Source organism: Enhydra lutris, unplaced genomic scaffold, assembly GCF_002288905.1.
Source record: "Enhydra lutris kenyoni isolate GAN:26980312 unplaced genomic scaffold, ASM228890v2 scaffoldscaffold90, whole genome shotgun sequence".
Classification (NCBI taxonomy): Eukaryota; Metazoa; Chordata; class Mammalia; order Carnivora; family Mustelidae; genus Enhydra; species Enhydra lutris.
The window spans coordinates 1,939,567-1,958,304 of NW_019154174.1; the positions used below are offsets into that span (position 1 = coordinate 1,939,567).

At 44.1% G+C, this 18,738-nt stretch overlaps 1 protein-coding gene across 1 annotated transcript in view; it reads right to left on the reverse strand.

Moving 5' to 3' along the window:
• LOC111162319 (otoancorin) overlaps nucleotides 1–18,396 on the reverse strand; it is a 64,179-nt gene extending 45,783 nt beyond the window's left edge. The window contains exons 1-9 of the mRNA XM_022526672.1: nucleotides 18,306–18,396; nucleotides 17,921–17,949; nucleotides 17,798–17,828; nucleotides 17,653–17,680; nucleotides 15,770–15,857; nucleotides 12,381–12,512; nucleotides 8,986–9,221; nucleotides 5,814–5,917; nucleotides 2,007–2,107 (exon numbers count right to left, since the gene is read on the reverse strand). Coding sequence (XP_022382380.1) covers nucleotides 2,007–2,107; nucleotides 5,814–5,917; nucleotides 8,986–9,221; nucleotides 12,381–12,512; nucleotides 15,770–15,857; nucleotides 17,653–17,680; nucleotides 17,798–17,828; nucleotides 17,921–17,949; nucleotides 18,306–18,396 — 840 coding nt within the window. The remainder of the gene's footprint in view (nucleotides 1–2,006; nucleotides 2,108–5,813; nucleotides 5,918–8,985; nucleotides 9,222–12,380; nucleotides 12,513–15,769; nucleotides 15,858–17,652; nucleotides 17,681–17,797; nucleotides 17,829–17,920; nucleotides 17,950–18,305) is intronic.
• Nucleotides 18,397–18,738: the final 342 nt, after the last annotated feature.

The following is an 18,738-nucleotide window of genomic DNA, read 5'->3' on the forward strand; positions in this document are numbered from 1 at the left end:
TTCAGGGAGATCATATGATAGTTGTCTTTCTCCGATTGACTTATTTCGCTAAGCACAATACCCTCTAGTTCCATCCACGTCATTGCAAATGGCAGGATTTCATTTCTTTTGATGGCTGCATAGTATTCCATTGTATATATATACCACATCTTCTTTATCCATTCATCTGTTGATGGACATCTAGGTTCTTTCCATAGTTTGGTTATTGTGGACATTGCTGCTATAAACATTCAGGTGCACGTGCCCCTTCGGATCACTATGTTTGTATCTTTAGGGTAAATACCCAGTTGTCACTGATTTCTCAACGCTCTGTAATAACTGTTTTGGCTTCCTCCTCAACCCAACACTTAGGAAAGTGTCCTATTTTAATGTCTGAGCCATTGAACTCTTTGAAAGCTAATGTTTGCACATTTCTTTGTAGATTTGTTATGTGGAGGTCAGAGACAGCGGTCCCCAAATGTTGCACTTTGGGGCATCAGGGGTATTTTTAATAGATGAATGAGTTTACAAATGGGCCTTGGGTGATGAAAAAGAGTGTGTGCTCCCTTGGTAAGATACAAATATAGATAAAGATAGAGATATATAGATTCAACTGTATTAAATATACCATTCAGGTTCTTTCTCCTCTTGTTCATTTTCCACCTAGTGTCCAACGATGTCAAGCCGAAGTCTCCTATCCTTCTATGCACTGTTATTCTGTGCTCATGAAGTTGTCTCTCTCTTGTGGATTCTATTCTGTCCACATAAAATTCCCCCTTAGTGTTGGTATCCTGTGGCTTTACTTCCCTTGTCTACACTTTTAGAAGATGAAGAAAAGCTGCAAGTGACCTCCTGACCTTAGAAACTCCTCCCCAGGGGTCCAGCTTCCTAACAATTTAATCTCCATCTAACTTCCAGAAGTTCACTCAATATTGGGAGAGTGAAACTGAGGTTTAATTCACTTTATAACTGAGGATTATAAAATTGAAAGATGTTTGAAATAGTCTTAGCCTCCTAGGTAAAAAGAGGAACCTAGATAAGTCAACCGTACTTCAATTAAAAATTTTAAAAATTTTTCTTAAAAAGAAGAACCTGGGAGGGCCTGCGCAGCTCAGTTGGTTAAGCTTCTTCTCAGGTCATGATCCCAGGGTCCTGGGATCGAGTCCTGCATTGGGGTCCCTGCTCAGATGCGAGTCTGCTTCTCTCTTCTGCCCCTCCCCCTCCACTTGTGCGTGCGCTCTCTCTCTCTCTCTCTCTCTGTCTGAAATAAATAAATAAAATCTTTAAAAAAGAAAAAGAAGAACCTGGTTCTGCATCCGGTTTCACAATAAGAAGACATTGTTGGATCAACTTGCCCTTGAGCAAGCCAGTCTTGTGATACAAACACTTCTCTCACTGGCCAAAAAAAAGTCAAGGCACACATGATAAAAACTGAAGGCAAGCCCCAAAGTCTTTATGAATGCCTCCCTGTTGGAAGCATGCTTTGGAGGCTGCATTCCAGTATCATGATGCTCAAGGAACTCTGGTGTCACTGGGTCAACATCAGGAGGACAGAGACAGGCTGACCAGTGAGTGAAAGTAACCTTAGAATTTGTACATTTCTCAACTGTAGACTCTACTGTTAAAACCCAACCAGTGCTCATACTGAAATGGCTATCTATAGACGTAGTTATAAATAGAAGTCTCTAGTAATCCTTGGCCTTTCTTGAATACAAAAATACCCTAAAATGATTCTTGGTTCACAGCCAACATTTTCTTTATACCATGTTTGTTCACATCAGAGCTATCTTGGTTGTCTACAATTCTTGTTCTTTTCTTGGCTCATCTACACTAAACACATTCTGACGATGGGCCACTTGAGGCCTCATCCCAAGAGTTTTCTTCAGAGATTCCAGATATACTGGCTGAGATGGGTATCCAATTTTCCAGAGCACCTCGACTGGCTGGCTGAACGCGAGAGGTTTAGAATACACCCTTCCCAGGATGACTTGGAGATGGGGATGGGGAAATGTACGTTTCCCACTTACTTCTACAGGACTGATTTTTGCAATTTCTTCAAATGATAGGTGAACCATATATCTGCCCAAAATCCATAAGTCTTCTGCACTGACCCATGAAACAGAGTCATCTGCAAAAAAAAAATAAATAAATGGAGAAATGTATAAATTAAATAAATAAATAAATAAATAAATAAATGCCTTTGCCTGGTATGTCATAGTCAAAAATATCTTTGATGTCAGGACCTCCTTCTTGTGTCCATTCATTCATTCATTCAATAACCATTCATGGACAGCCTCCTACCTGTAAGATGTTACACTACACCTTGGCATTGTGTGGGTGACATTTTGGGGAAAAGGAAGGAAACAGGGGAGTGTTTACAGGGCACAGTGACTCCATCACAAAGAGCTGTTGCAAAAAGCCAGGGGCAATGACTCTCATGCCCAGATGAGATGGTGAAGTCAGCTGCTGTGTGGGCTGGGTCACAAGCACAACAAGATGTGGGGCGCCTGGGTGGCTCAGTGGGTTAAATCCTCTGCCTTTGGCTTGGGTCATGATCCCAGGATCCTGGAATCGAGACCTGCATCTGCCTCCTCCTCTCTCTGCCTGGTTCTCTGCCTACTTGTGATCTCTGTCTGTCAAATGAATAAATGAAATCTTTTTTAAAAATTAAATTAAATTAAAGAACAACAAGATGCCTCCCAGCCCAAGAGTCAGAACCATTGGGGTGAGCACAGGTGAGCACCCTAGGACCCCCTAGATGACATTTGACTTGGTTATTAGAAGGGCTGGTCCCAGAAGGCTAGAGAACTGGGCAGGTGGGGGCTGGAGGAAACCACTCAATTCATCAGGAACCAAGCTGAGTTGTTAGAGTTAAATTAATTATAGAGCATAAACCATATTTCTGCAGACCCAGGATCCTGAAGGCTGGGATATTTTTAACACCCAAAGTATTCCCAGTTACCTCGAGGAACTTCATGAAAAATAAAAAGCTTAAAGTCCAAGTAGAATTCGTTTTAACTCACTTTAGTATAATAACGAAACATAGCATAGAGGAATTTTAGAAGGAAAGTCTGTCTCTCATTAAATTCTGGCGATGAGGGCTCAGGAAGTCTAGAGGCCGAGCAGCTCTTCTCGGGGTTACGCACTAGGAGATGCAGATTTCTGGAGGCCATAAATACGAGTCAGGCAGAGGGAAGTGTGCTACACACTGAAGGCATTGATTATTCTGTTGTTGAACGCTACTTATACACAAATCTCAAAGCTTAATTCCAGGAAAAGGACTGATTGGCCCTCACTACGCTCCAATCTCACAGGCTTCCTTTAGTTTCCCCGAAACACTAAGCTCATTCCCACCCCAGGGCCTTTGTGCTTGCTGTTCCCCCGGCCTGCAACATCCTTCCCCCAGAGGCTCACAGGACCCATTCCATTTCCCATTTTGGTCTCAATTCAAACTTTTGTAGAAGCTGTGAACTTGGTTTTTACACTTCTACATGGTTGGAAGTAATATCAAAAGAAGACGATTGTGGCATGTAACAATTATGAAATTCCAGTGTCAGGGCCAGTAAGTAAGGCTCCATGGGACACAGCCACGCCTGCTCACCTGTTGGCATTATCTTCTTTAGCACCAGGATAACAGCATTGCCTTGTTGAGCCACACTATAGGCCCACAAAGCCTGAGACATCCACTCTGACCCTTTATAGAAATCGAGGGCCAGGGTGCCTGGGTGGCTCAGTGGGTTAAAGCCTCTGCCTTCCTCTTAGGTCATGATCCCAGGGTCCTGGCATCAAGCCCAATATCAGGATCTCTGCTCGGTGGGGAGCCTGTTTCCCCCCTCTCTCTCCGCCTGCCTCTCTGCCTACTTGTGGTCTCTGTCAAATAAATAAATAAAATCTTAAAAAAAAATAAAAACAACGAGGGCCAAGCCCTGTTCTGGTCAAAAGCGCTAAGCCTTTCCATGGCATTTATCCATTTTCTTTTCTTTTCTTCATAGCACCTACTGGTCCCTGACTCTCTGTGTGCTCGCTCTCTCTCTCTCTCTCTCTCTCTCTCTCTAATTTGCTGGTTTAAAACTTCTCTCCACCTACCCTCCCCCAATACAATAAGAGCTCTATCAAACAGAGACTTTGTCCTCTTTTCCTCTGTCTCTCTGGTAGCTGACACACGGTAGGATTTGGTAAGTGTTTAAAAAGTTTATTCTTAAGGTGCCTGGGTGGCTCAGTGGGTTAAGCCTCTGCCTTCGGCTCAGGACATGATCCCAGGGTCTTGGGATCGAACCCCACGTCTGGGCTCTCTGCTCTGTGGGGAGTCTGCTTCTCCCTCTCACTTTCCTTCTGTGTTCTCTCTCTCTCTCTCTCTCAAATAAATAAATAAAACCTTTAAAAAAGTAAATAAAAACTTTATTCTGGGGCGCCTGGGTGGCTCAGTGGGTTAAAGCCTCTGCCTTCGGCTCAGGTCATGATCCCAGGGTCCTGGGATTGAGCCCCGCATCGGGCTCTCTGCTCAGCAGGGAGCCTGCTTCCTCCTCTCTCTCTCTGCCTGCCTCTCTGCCTACTTGTGATCTCTGTCTGTCAAATAAATAAATAAAATCTTTAAAAAAAAAAATTTATTCTGTTGACACGACTCACATTAAAAACTCAACAAATTGAAGCGATCTGCGACACTGCCTGCATTACTCCTCTACACATTCTTTCCTTTTTTTTTTTTTTCTTTTTTGCTGTTGTAGTAAACCTAACATAAAGTTTACTAACTTAACCATTTGTAAGTGGATGGCTCCATGGTATTAAGTACATTCACCTCGCCGTGCAACCATCAACACCATCCACCTCCAGAACATTTTCATCTCACAAAACCGAAACAACAACTCCCGGGTTCCCCCGCCTCCCAGCCCCTGGCAACCAGCCTTCCTCCTTTCTGGCTCCATGAATTTGACTCCTCTAATACACATCTGTGAAATAAATGAGTCTTGACCTATTTCTGCCTTGGCTGCCAGGAAACTTCGCACTAGATTTCTGTGCTTTATTGCCTAGATTTCCTTTTAAAAATTTACTGCGTCCCACTTTAATCCAGATTTATGATTCAGATTTTTTAACTTGAAACCTCACTCTAAAAGGTTCTCTTCGAATCCAAGATGCTGTCGTTACTTACGTTCCACTTACAAACCAGGACAGCCCGCTGACCGTAAGATGCACTGGCATCCTCATTTTGGTGACTTGAACGTGTGGAAAGTGTATGGATGGAATGGGGTTTGTGGTTTGTTTGAGGTTTTTTAAAAAGATTTTATTTATCTGAGGCACCTCGGTGGCTCAGTCGGTTAAGCATCTGCCCTTTGGCTCAGGTTATGATCTCAGGGTCCTGGGATCAAGTCCTGCATCAGGCTCCCTGCTCAGTGGGGAGCCTGCTTCTCCCTCTCCCTTTGCCACTCCCCACCCCACCGCTGGTACTCTCTCTAAAATACATAAATAAAATCTTTTTAAAAAACACATTATATTTATTTATTTGAAAGAGAGAGAACTAGAGTGAGAGAGAGCCTGAGCCAGGGCAGAGGGAGAGGAAGAAGGAGACTTCCCACTGAGCAGGGAGCCCAATGTAGGACTATATCCCAGGATCCTGGGATCGTGACCTGAGCCAAAGGCAGAACCAACTGAGTTATCCAGGCGTCCCTGGGGTATGTGTTTTATTCCATAAGCTACATCAAACCCTTTTCGGAAGGTGGGAAGGACAGGTAAAAATCAGAAATGGCAATGAAATCAAATTCCTATCTTCAGAGAGGAAGCACCACCTTTAAGGACAGACACCCCCTGAAAAGTGACCCTACCTTGAAGGCCAGGTTCACCACTAGCGTTGGAGGACATCTGCAAAATCCCAGTCATCCAGAAGTAGAGAGCTCTCTGGGAATGAGCCGAGGTTTGGTCGTAGAGATCTTTGAACACCGCAGATCTAAATGACAAACACGGGTGTCACTTAAGGAACAAACAACAGCTGGAGGACTAGAGACAGGGTCAAAACAGCCAATGGACCCAAAGCTGTCTAGTGTTAAAAAGCCTTCCCCCTTCCTTGCTACATGCAGCTATCGTCCCATTTCTCCTTTGTCCTTTACCTTTAAATACCTTCCAAAGAGTGTCCTCCACTTCCTCTCTTCTTGGTCACTTATTTTTTTGTTTTGTTTTGTTTTGTTTTGGTTTTGTTTTATTTTTTACGATTTTATTTATTTGAGAGAGTAAGCACGAGTGGGGGGGGGAGGGGCAGAGGGAGAGGGAGAAGCAGGCTTCCCGATGAGCAGGGAGCCCGATTCGGGGCTCAATCCCAAAACCCTGGGAACATGACCTGAGCCGAAGGCAGATGCTTAACCAACTGAGCCACGTATCCCTCTTCTTCTTTTTTTTTTGTAACAGCTTTATGGAGATATAATTCCCACACCATACAATTCACCCATTGAAAATGTACCATGCAGTGGTGTTCCCAGAGTTGTACAACCATCACCACATTCAATTTTTGAACCCTTGAAGCATCTCAAAAAGAAACACCATACCCTTTACCTACCGCCCCCCACCTACTAGTCACCCCAACCTCTAGAAACTACTGATTTACTTTCTGTCTCCATAGATTTGCCTCTTCTGGACATTGCAGGTAAAAGGAGGAATGTGCTATGTCATCTTTGTGACTGGCTTCTCTCACTTGGCTTGATGTTTCCAATGACCACGCATGCTGGACAAGGCATCAGCACCTCATTCGTGGCCTTTTCAGAGCTGAATACTATTGCATGACCTGTACCCACCACATTTTGTTTATCTATCCCCCCGTTGATGGACCTCTGGGTGGTTTCCACCTTTGGCTTATTATGAATAATGCTGCTATAAACATTCATGTGCCAGTTTTTGTGCAGACAGACATTTTCATTTCTCTTGGGTAGACACCCAGGAGCAGAATTGCTGGGTTAGAATGACAACTCTGCACTTGGCCTTTGGAGGAACTGCCTTATTGTTGTCCAAAGAGGCTGCACAATTTCACATTCTCGCCACATGAGGGTGCTGATTTCTCCATATCCTCACCAACCCTGGTTAGTACCTGACATTCTGGGTTTGGGTTTTTTTTTTTTAAGTTTTAGTTTTAAATTTCAGTTAGCTAATGGACAGTGTAATATTAGCTTTGAGTGTACAATATAGTGATTCAACAATTCCATACACCACCCGGTGCTCATCACAAGGGCACGCCTTAATCCCCATCACCTGTTTAACCCATCTCCCGTCCACCTCCCCTCTGGTAACCCTCAGTTTGTTCTCTGCAGAGAGTCTGTTTCCAAAAAAAGAAAAAGAGTCTGTTTCTTGGTTTGCCTCTCTCTCTCTTTTTTTAAGATTTTTAATTTATTTATTAGTCAGAGAGAGAGAGAGCATGAGCACAGGCAGACAAAGTGGCAGGCAGAGGCAGAGGGTGAAGCAGGCTCCCTGCCGAGCAAGGAGCCCGATGTGGGACTCGATCCCAGGACGCTGGGATCATGACCTGAGCCGAAGGCAGCCGCTTAACCAAATGAACCACCCAGGCGTCCCTGCCTTTCTCTTTTTACCCTTTTCTCATTTGTTTTGTTTCCTAAATTCCACATATTAGTGAAATCATATGGTATTTGTCTTTCTCTGCCTGATTTATTTCACTTAGTGTCATACTCTCCAGTCCCAGTCATGTCATTGCAAATGGCGAGATTTCATTCCTTTTATGGCTGAGTAATAGCCATGATGTGTATATGATCTCACCTTCTTTATCCACTCATCCATCGATGGGCACTTTGGTAGTTTCTACAATTTGGCTATTGTAGATACAGCTGCTATCAACATTCGGGTGCATGTTTCTCCTCAAATTAGCATTTTTGTATCCTTCGGGTAAATACTTAGCAGTGCAATCCTGGATCATAGGGTAGCTCTATTTTTAACTTTTTGAGGAACCTCTGTGCTGTTTTCCAGAATGGCTGCACCAGCTTGCATTCCCACCAACAGTGTAGGAGGGTTCCCCTTTCTCCGCATCTTCGCCAGCATCTTGTCATTTCCTGACTTGTTAGTTTTAGCCATTCTGACTGGTGTGAGGTGGTATCTCATTGTGGTTTTGATTCACATTTCCCTGATGCTGAGTGATGTGGCGTATCTTTCCATGTGTCTATTATCTGTATGTCTTCTTTGGAAAAAATACCTATTCATGTCCTCTGCCCATTTTTTAGTTGGAATATTTGGTTTGGGGGTGTTGAGTTTTAAAAGTTCTTCATATATTTTGGATACTAACCCTTCATCAGATAGGTCATCTGCAAATATTTATCTGACATTTTGATTATAGACACGCCACTGGGTATGAAGTATCTTGGTCGCCTTTAACCACTATGGCCTGGGACCCTTCCCACCACACCTCTCCTCATGGCCCCAGTCACCAAACGGCCTCAATGTTGCCGTATGCAGCAGTCCCACTTAGTCCAAATATGACTTGACCTTACAGTAATGATTGGAAAGTACTTTTTAAATAAATGTTAATTAAAAAGAGTGAGTCATGGGGCTCCTGGGTGACTCACTCAGTTAAGCATCTGCTTTCAGCTGGGGTCATGATCCCAGGGTTCTGGGACTGAGCCCCGCATCAGGCTCCCTGCTCAGTGGGGAGCCTGTTTCTCCCTCTCCTGTTCCCCATGTTTGTGCTTTCTCTCTCTCTCTCTCTCTCTCTGTCAAATAAATAAATAAATAAACAAAATCTTTTAAAAATAAATAAATAAAAATGAGTCACTGTAAAGAAAAAAAAAAAAAACAAGTAAAGAATAGTACCAGTGGTGTATAGATACGGCAAAAATTGTGAGGATGATACCAGAATGACTGACATTTGGGTGGCACTGTTTTACTCAAACCACTTCTAAACTCCACAGATGTTAAGCTCTGCTTCAGGTCTCCCATGTTAACCTGCTCCCCTTGCTTTCTCCCTTCTGCCGTGTATTACCTCTAAGAAATGAGGAGTGGGGCTCATGGGCTGGGGGAAACGCTCACAGGTTCTTGAAAGCGTCCTCACGCAGGTCCCGGGGGAGCTTCTCTGCGATTTCTGGCTGTAGAAGGCTGCCTGAGGAGCCCCTCAGCACCCTGCCCAGGATCTCCACACACTCCAGGGAGTTCAGCACCTGGAAACACCTCTCCAGTGTGATGAGAAACAGGCTGCGGTTCACACCAGGGCTCTGCAAGGCTTGTTTCCGGATCTCTCCCAAGTCAATAACAATGTCTTCCAGATCCTAAAGTAAAGAAAGAAAGTACGGTGGTCTTGTGAGAGGCCTCTAGATTTGGAAACCCTGGGAGGAACCACACTTAGCAGTGGGGAAATTCAGGACCACTGTTTAACATCATGCTGCTCTGTCAAACCTTCTAGAACTTTCCATTTATTACAGAACCAAGTTGAGGCCTTCACCAGCCTCTCCCACACTAGGCAACTTCTCAGTCTTCAAGTTTACCACATGACTCACACCTCAGGTGCATGCTTGAGCTGGAATTCCCTCCCCACCTCCTTCCTCTAGTGAAATCCAGCTCATCCCTTATGGATAAGCTCAACTGTCATTAGCTTCTTGGTGAAGTCTTCTCAAAGGCCCTCCTACCTTGGTCAAATCAAATTCTCCCTCCACTAAGTGCTCCCAAGAGCACCTTGAGCCAAACTCCACGATGCATTAGAGATGCTTATGAGCCTGTCTTTCCTCCTTGCCAATGGTTCTCAACCCTGACTGCCCACCAGAATCACTGGGGAGTGGTCCCAGCACCACCACACAGAGTCTGATTTAACTGCCCTTCAGTGGACCCCAGGCAAGTGACTGTGGTGTGCAGCAGGGGTTGAGCCAGAAAAGTCCTTGATGCCCAAGCCATATGCCTTAGTGGAATGCCTGGAATCCAGAAAATATTGAGAAAGCCTGTTAGGATGAATGAATGAAGGAATGAATAAACAAACGAACGAACAAATGACTCTTTTGAACCACAGAACTACCAGGAGTGCTGACACGGCTTAGTCATAATTTGATTGGCACCTCAGTCTTTCACCCAGCACAGCCTACAAACATAGTAACCATCACTGACCTAGCAAGGACCACACACTCAACAAAGGTTATACTATGCTGTTATTATCTCAAGATCACAGGTGATGAAAACAAAAGATAGAATAAGCCACCTGCCCAGACTTACACAGAGCTAGGATCTGAAACAGGTGCATCTGCATCCAAGCCCACACTTCTAACCATGACCGAGCATTTCCTAACTTCAGTCATTTACTCTCAGAGCTAAACAGGGTCGTGGTTAAGAATGCAGCTAGGAGGGTGCCTGGGTGGCTCAGTTGGCTGGGCAACTGCCTTTGGCTCAGGTCATGATCCTGGAGTACCAGGATCGAGTCCCACATCAGGCTCCCTGCTCAGTAGGGAGTCTGCTTGTCCTGCTGACCTCTCTCCTCTCATGCTCTCTCTCTCAAATAAATAAATAAATTCTTTAAAAAAATGCAGCTAGGAGTTCTGCAACAGAGATCTGAGGATAGAAATTAGGGCATCTGTGAACACTGGAGGAAACTGCTACCTTCATTTTACTGCCACAGAACTCACTTCCAGCATTTCCTTCAGGAATGAATAGTAGATAATAAGCCACCAAGGCACCAGTAGGACCTTGGAGTTGTCATTAGCAGAAATCAGACACTTTCATAACACATTACAGTTGTCACAGATATCTTGAAATCTCCTTTATAATCCATACCTCCTCAAAATTACAAAAGCTATTTGACTCAGAGGTAAATCTTGTTATTGGATGTGTGAAGCACATCAATTACTATACTCCCAATGTGTTTGTTTTATATATTTTGATAAATGTCTTTCAATAGAATTGGCATCTTTTATAATCCTCTGTGTTTTATTTTATAGATTTTTCACAAGTTATTCTGAGAAGAGGTCAATGGGCTTCACGAGATGCCAAAAGGACTCACAGCCAGAGTCAGGAGCCCAGGTTCCAAACTCAGACCTGCCACTCTCGAGCTGCTGTGTGATGCAAGGTTATTCATTCAACCTCTCCAAGCCCATTTCCTTATCTGAACATTGAAATGGTAATATTATTATTGTCCTTATCTCAGAAGTCCTGGAAAGGATCCAATCGGTCCATGCATGTTAAACCCTTAACACAGTGTTGGCAAACTATGAATCACAGGCCAGATCTGACCCAGTGCCCGTTTTTATGAATAAAGTTTTATTGGAACATATCCATACCCCTTCGTTTACCTGCCACCTATGTTTGCTTTCCTGCTACAAGAGCAGAGTTGAGTAGTGGTGACAGAAAACACATGGCCTGCAAAGCCTAAAATATTTAGTATCAGGTCCTTTACAGAAATGGCTTGCTGACCGTTCCCTTAGAATAACACCTGACACATAGCAAACCCTCAATAAACATTAACCAATATCATTTTCACAGACCAGCATCCTCATTTTTGCCATATCTTTGCACTATCTTTACTGTTATTTACTTCATATGTTTTTATTTATTTTTTAAAATTTATTTATTTATTTGACAGATAGAGATTACAAGTAGGCAGAGAGGCAGGCAGAGAGAGAGGGGGAAGCAGGCTCCCTGCTGATCAGAGGGCCCAATGTGGGGCTCAAGCCCAGGACACCAGGATCTCGACCTGAGCAGAAGGCAGAGGCTTTAACCCACTGAGCCACCCAGGCACCCCTCATATATTTTTATTTAAACCGACTCTTTTTTTTTTTAACTTTAGTTCATTTCAAAAGGAAACATCACATCTCTACCAAATTCACAGGTTGGATATATCCACTCTATTTGAATAACAGACATTAAAGTAAGTCTGTGACTATTAAAATGTTTACATGGTTTAGCTCCTTCTAGGAAACACTGTCCCCCGCATTAAAGTGTCTCTAAACTTCACTGTTCTGGGTCTCAAGGATTTTCTGGGTCTCACAGACCTTGCTTTGTGATGCTCTTTGATTATCAACTTTGTTTTGGGAAATTTGTCTATTCCTGTTTTGGTTTTTAGTTGTTGTTGTTTTGTTTTTTTTTTTCTACCCCCAGACTGTAAACTCCTTGAGGGCCGGGGTAGACTTTCATCCTCGAACCCAGGGCCCACCACTGATGCACTGTAATCATCCGTGGATGTTTATTGGGCCAAACCATTAGAAGCTCCTCGGTACCCCCTCATCTCCCAGTTCCCATAAGAATATATCCCATAAGGCTCTTCACTTGAACTTTGGTAAAAGTAAGTGAGAAAACCAAGGTCTGCAAGCTCCTGGGGGTGAGGGGGTGTGAGGGGAGAAGATGGGAGGAAAACATAAAGAAGGCCTGAGTCAGGCTCAGTTGGATTCAACTCAACAAATACCAACTGGCCCAGGATTTCCCCTACTCCCCGGGTGCCCAGAACGCCTCACCAAGAGGTCCTTCTTGTCTTCTAAGAGGCATTTCATGGCGGTGCAGAAGCGCTGAGCATCTGTTTCCCTCAGGTCTTCTAGCAGCTTCTGGGGCTGGTACAGGCGCTGCTCCAGGTGGTTTTCCATCGCTGCCTGGTTATGGGGTGTTGAGAAGAGTCAGTGAGGACTGGGCAGGAGCACGTGGTCAGCACCATGGCCAGCAGCCCAGCCAGGCCACCTACTTCCCTGCAGAGCCCACTGGCTGGCAGCTAGCGGATGTGCTTGGTTTGGCTGGTTCCAAAATTTTTCATCAACTGCCAACATTTCAAAGTCAGGGGATTCCCCACAAAAATCCAGACTTCTAAGTTCTCTTGCAAAACACAAAGATTTGGCAACACTAGGCATATCCCCTTCCTGGTGATAATAGTGGGCCAAGGGGCAGCTGTTCCCTGTAATTACACTCCTGTTCACCGCCCACCCAGCCAGCCCATTTGGTTCCTATAGGCGATTGGGGTTTCAAGTCCAGAACAGTTGGCCTCTGTCCAGGGAGTTTACCACCCCCAGGCTGGCACTGCTCAAACCCTCTCCCACACCCCAAGCTACCAGCATAAAAGCAAAATTCAGGCAGCACGAACAAACTTCCTCATGGCATCCCCTCAGAAGTGAGGAGGAGAGGACAGCAGCCTCTCCTAAAAGAGATTACCTCTGCTGTCTGGGGGATTATTTTCTAAATCTCTGTTAAATAAAGGTGCTCTAGAAAGGCAGCATACTGTGGTGGCATGGGCAAAAGGTGGGCTCTAGAACCAGACAACCCACAGGAATGTCCCCCCATTGCCGCCGACTAGCTGTGTGGCCTGGGACAAGTTACTTAACTAGGATTGGTAGATAAAACACGGGATGCCCAGTTAAACTGGAATTGCAGTTAAATGGTGAATAATTTTTCAGCATTTAAGTATGTCCCAAATATTGCATGGAACATACACTAAAAAAATCATTTATTGTTCATCTACAAATCAAATTTAACTGGGAACACTGTATTTTTTTAAGCAACCTCTACACTCAATGTAGAACTCAAATGCACAACCCCAAGATCCAGAGTCACACATTCCACCAACTAGTCAGCCCAGCACCCCAAGAATACTGTACTTCTATTTGCTAAATGGGCAACACTACTCTGGGAGCCTCTGTTTTCTCAACTGAAAAGTAGACACAGTAGAGACTTACTTACCTACATGGTAAGTAGAGATTTACCATGTAGGATTGTTGTGAGGGTGAAATGAGTTGTGTGTAAAGTGTTTTCAGTTGTGCCCAGCACATAGGAAGGTCAGTAAGTGCCACCCCTCATTCCCTATCTTGAATGAGTTGCATAATGATTTGCTTAGTGATTCTCCCTAGTAATGAGACCTCCTCCTTCTCCTCTGAGTCTCCAGTGTCTAGGACTATGCCTCACAGAGGTTAGAGGTTAGATAAGTAGACACTGAATGAATAAACAAATTTATCCACAGGAAGAGAGAGAAGATAGCTACTATTCAGTCTAAAATATATACATTTCAATGAGAAAACTTACTGCCAGAGAGAGAAAGGGCAGGCATTCCTTGCCTAGGTGGCCATAGACTGATGAACAGAAGAAAGTCAGTGCCATGAGGCCAACAGCCACCTGCAGCTAGTGGGTGTCCAGGAAAGGGTTAGCAACCAGCTCTCTGAATGTAGCTCTCATGAGAATGCTGGTTGATATTTTCATTTGCATTATAAAGTAAAAAACTGAGACAATAAAGACATCAGGACTTCATTTATTCTGATCTCAGAACTTCATTCGTCAACGACAATGACTTATTTGCTGAATCAGATAGTTTTTTTAAGATTTTATTTATTTATTTGTCAGAGAGAGAGAGGGAGAGAGCGAGCACAGGCAGACAGAATGGCAGGCAGAGGCAGAGGGAGAAGCAGGTTCCCTGACGAGCAAGGAGCCCGATGTGGGACTCGATCCCAGGACGCTGGGATCATGACCTGAGCCGAAGGCAGCTGCTCAACCAACTGAGCCACCCAGGCATCCCGAGATTTTATTTATTTATTTGACAGAGAGAGAGAGAGAGAGAGAGAGAAACATCACAAGTAGGCAGAGCAGCGGGGCGGGGGAGTGCAGAAGCAGGTTCCCTGTTGAGCAGAGAGAGCCCAATGTGGGGCTCGATCCCAGGACCCTGAGACCATGACCTGAGCTGAAGGCAGAGGCTTAATCCACTGAGCCAGCCAGGTGCCCCTGAATCAGATAGTTTTTAAATACCGAAAGAATATTCCCTCAATTTTCTGTGCTATTCACAGTATAACAGTAAAGACACGACGTGTCACCCTGGGCCGATGATCGTGCTGAAAAGGCATGTGCTGTCCAGTCTGCCACAGTCCCCAGCATGCCCTACTGCTCCACAAATATCCTTGCCATCTATTACCATGCCTCTGCTACCGTTTTTCTTACAGTAGAATTAAAAGGGAAGAAAAATATTTCTTGGACCCATAATTAAAAGACTGATCATTACACCCAAACAGCCAGCCTCCTGTAATTCCGTTTAGCAACAGAATCCCACAAGTTCTAGCAGAGTAAGGAGCTTCTCAGAAAGACTTCTTTCTTACTTCTGTGCCGTGACATGTGAATGTGGAATGTGAGCAGGAGGAAGGGTGCAACTTGCAGGTTCCGTCCTTAAAGAGAAGCTGTTCACCCTTCACTTCCTCTTTCCCACCACCCCCTCTCTTGGGCCAGAGAATGGATGTACTCTCTCAATCACATGGGCAACGAGTCCCTGAGGATGACAAAGCAACCAGATCGAAGGAAGCTGGGCCCCTGGACAGTCTTTTAAAAGAGAGGTCCCTCCTGGGCAGCTCAGTGGGTTAAGGCCTCTGTCTTCCACTCGGATCATGATTCCAGGGTTGTGAGATCGAGCCCTGCATCGGGCTCTCTGCTCAGCGGGGAGCCTGCTTCCCTTCCTCTCTCTCTGCCTGCCTCTCTGCCTACTTGTGACCTCTGTCAAATAAATAAATAAGATCTTTTTTAAAAATTTTTAAAAAGAGAGAGAGAGAAAGCTCTCTCTCTTCTCTGGACCTCCCACTGAACTCTGAACTATAACATGAGATAGAAATAAACTACATTGTTTACGCTATTGGAATTTGGGGTCTCTTTGTTACAGCAGCTCAGCCTCCCCCCTAATACACCAAGTCTCCATCAAAGGTAGAAAGTAGGAAAAACACAAAAAAGCTTGTATCGTGTTTCAAAACAACTGGACAGAACACGTTTCTTTGTGGAAGTGAAAACTAGCTCATACCTAGTCCACTTCCCCATCCTGCTCCTACCTGGCCCCTGAGTTTACAACCCCTGGGTGCTAAGAGGGGATTATATGATAGGGATAGTCTCAGGTACACACCTGCAGGCTGGGGATGGTGAAGGCAACATTCCGTGAATTCAGATAGGCCAGGACTCTGTGGGACAGGTCTGCTGTCCACCCATGCAAGCTTCAGTTGAAGACAGGAGAAGGTCACGATGACAGGTTTCCCTATGATGAGTAGTTTCCCTACTTGCCAAGTGGCCAGAAGACCAGAATTCAGACAGGAGGTGGGGAATGGGCTGGGGATGCTAGAAACTTTGTGTTTGGGGGAGGTAGGACATTTGTTAACCTGGCACAGTGGTGGGGGAGTTTCCAAATCTAAGAATCTTCGTGAATCCCATTCTCTCAAAGACAGTTATCAGATCATGAGCTGTGTGCAATATTCTAATTCCCATAAAAATCCACTTGGATTAAGTACAATCCAAACAGACTGTCTTGGAAAGATATCATTACCATACTAAATTTAAAAAGCAGATACAGTGTATACCACAAGAGGCTAGAATAGCATAGTTAAGAGTGTGAGCTCAAAACACAGATTTGAATCCTGGCTCTGCCACTTAATTGTGTGGCCTTAGGCAATTTACTGAGTTTTCCTGTGCCTCAGTTTCCCTTTCTATGTACTATAGCTAAAATTGTGAAGATTATTTGTTCACACACATAAAGTGCTCAGAGCGGTACCCAGCCACATAGAAAATGCACAATTTCATTCAGAACAACCAAAAAATGGAAATGACCCAAATGTCCAACAACAAGTAAAAGGTTAAACAAACATGGTACAACCATGGGAGTTGGGGGAAACTGGACGGGGAGACGAACCATGAGAGACTATGGACTCTGAAAAACAATCTGAGGGTTATGAAGGGGAGGGTGGTGGGAGGTTGGGGGAGCCTGGTGGTGGGTATTATGGAGGGCATGTATTGCATGGAGCACTGGGTGTGGTGCATAAACAATGAGTTCTGGTACACTGAAAAGAAATTTTTAAAAAATTTTAAAACAAAAAAAAACAAACATGGTACATCCATTCAATGGAATGGATATCAATCAAAAATATATCAATAAAACATCAATACAAAAGGAATGAGTGGGACTTCAGCTTCCAGCTATGATGGAGTAGTTGGGCGCAGATAAATCCTCCTGCCTTAGACAACTGGAAGGCCTTTTATAATCCCATTTTTGTTACTAAATAGATGGATGAATGAATGAACACAAAGATGATGGACAGATAAATAGATAGATCAAATTTAGCCTGAAAGAATATATCCAAAACTATCAGCCAGAGTTAAAGTTACATTAGGAAGAAGAATGTTCATGGGGAGACTCTTTCACATTAACATAATTGAGTGCCCTTGTCTTGGGCCCTCAGACCCCCATATTTTTCTCCCTCATAGTATTCATCATATTAGAATTATCTATTAATATTTGTCTTTCCACAGCACTCTCTAGTGCCCTGCCCTCCATCCCTGGTATCTAACACCAGCCCATACGCAGTATATAACACGACAGGACAATGGGGCCCTGAACCCCTCTACTGGATACACGCCTCAGCTCCACCACACTTCCCAGCTGCATGACCTTGATTCACCCTCCCTGTGCCTCAGTTTCACTCTTCTGTCCAATGGGATCACAACAGGACCTTCCCTGGGGGAGCTTGTAAGGATTAGACATGTTTCTAGGCACAAAGCACTAAGAATGGGACTGCTACACAGTCAACACTCAGTAAATAGTAGCACTTGTGCCACAGCAGAGAGGAATAAAAGCTTGTGAAACAAATGTAACCACTTTAAAACACCTGTGCCCTGGTTGATATCTTTTTGTAATGAGTACATATGTATGTATTACTTTTTTCAATTAAGAGATTTCCATTTAGGAATTTTTATTAAACATCCATTCCATCCCTTCCCCTCCCCTCTAGGGTGGGTTACCTTTGAAACTGTATGAGATCCAGTAACGCTACATGGGAATAAAATGAAAAGACAACTTTAAAAGAATCATTCCAGAGAGATCACAGGCACATTCTGTTTGAAATTCTTAGACGAAGCAAAGTGGGGGACAGAGTGGGGACATTACCATTCAGATAGCTTCCATCTATTATTTCTTCCTAAAAGACAAAGAAATAATGTCGAGTAAAACATCCAAAAATTGGCTGTTCCAGTAGAGGAGATTTTGATTAAAAGAAAATGGGATACTCACCGCCATTTTTTGCAACAATGGATCCAAATCTGTAAGGAAGCCGTTGAAGGTATAACTAGAATTAATTTTGTGATCTTCAGAAATACACATATGGGTTAGGGAAAGAGAAGCTCCCCCCCCAAAAAAGTCACTCATAGAGGAAAATTTTAGTAAATTTCAATTATACCTGTGCCCAAGTGTGCCCAGTGTGCGAAAACCCTAGTTTGAAAAATCCTTTTAGGATAATCCTGAAAATCCTACACATACGTATGCATGCACACACGGACTCACAAGTACGCATACATCCCAAACACTCTCCAGCACCCTGTACCTAAACCAATCCATCCCACTACATACCCTAAGATGTGTGGAAACTACAGCAGATTCTTCCCCCCTCAGGACTTACCCTTCCTGGAATCTGGAACTCTATGACTTGCCACTCCATGGCTCAGAAAAAGGAACAGGAAAAGAAAGTATGTCCGAGGTTCCTGGGACATCCTCCTGTAGTTAATTCAAGCACAGAAGTGATTCAGGTTTGTATTTTTTAAATATATTTAAGAATATTCAGAAGACTTGGTGCACGTGGGTGGCTCCGTTAAGCATCCAACTCTTGATTTTGACTCAGGTCATGATCTCAGAGTGCTGGAATGGAGCCCCACATCGGGCTCCATCCTCAACGGGGGGGGGGGGGGGCTGCTGGGAGATCTCTCTCCCTCCCTCTCTGTCCCTCCTCCTGTCTTCTCTCTCTCTAAAATAAATAAATAAATATTTTTTAAAAAGAGAGAGAGAGAACATTCAGAAGACAAAAGGGAAAAACTAATAGGCCCAGAACCCCTTGG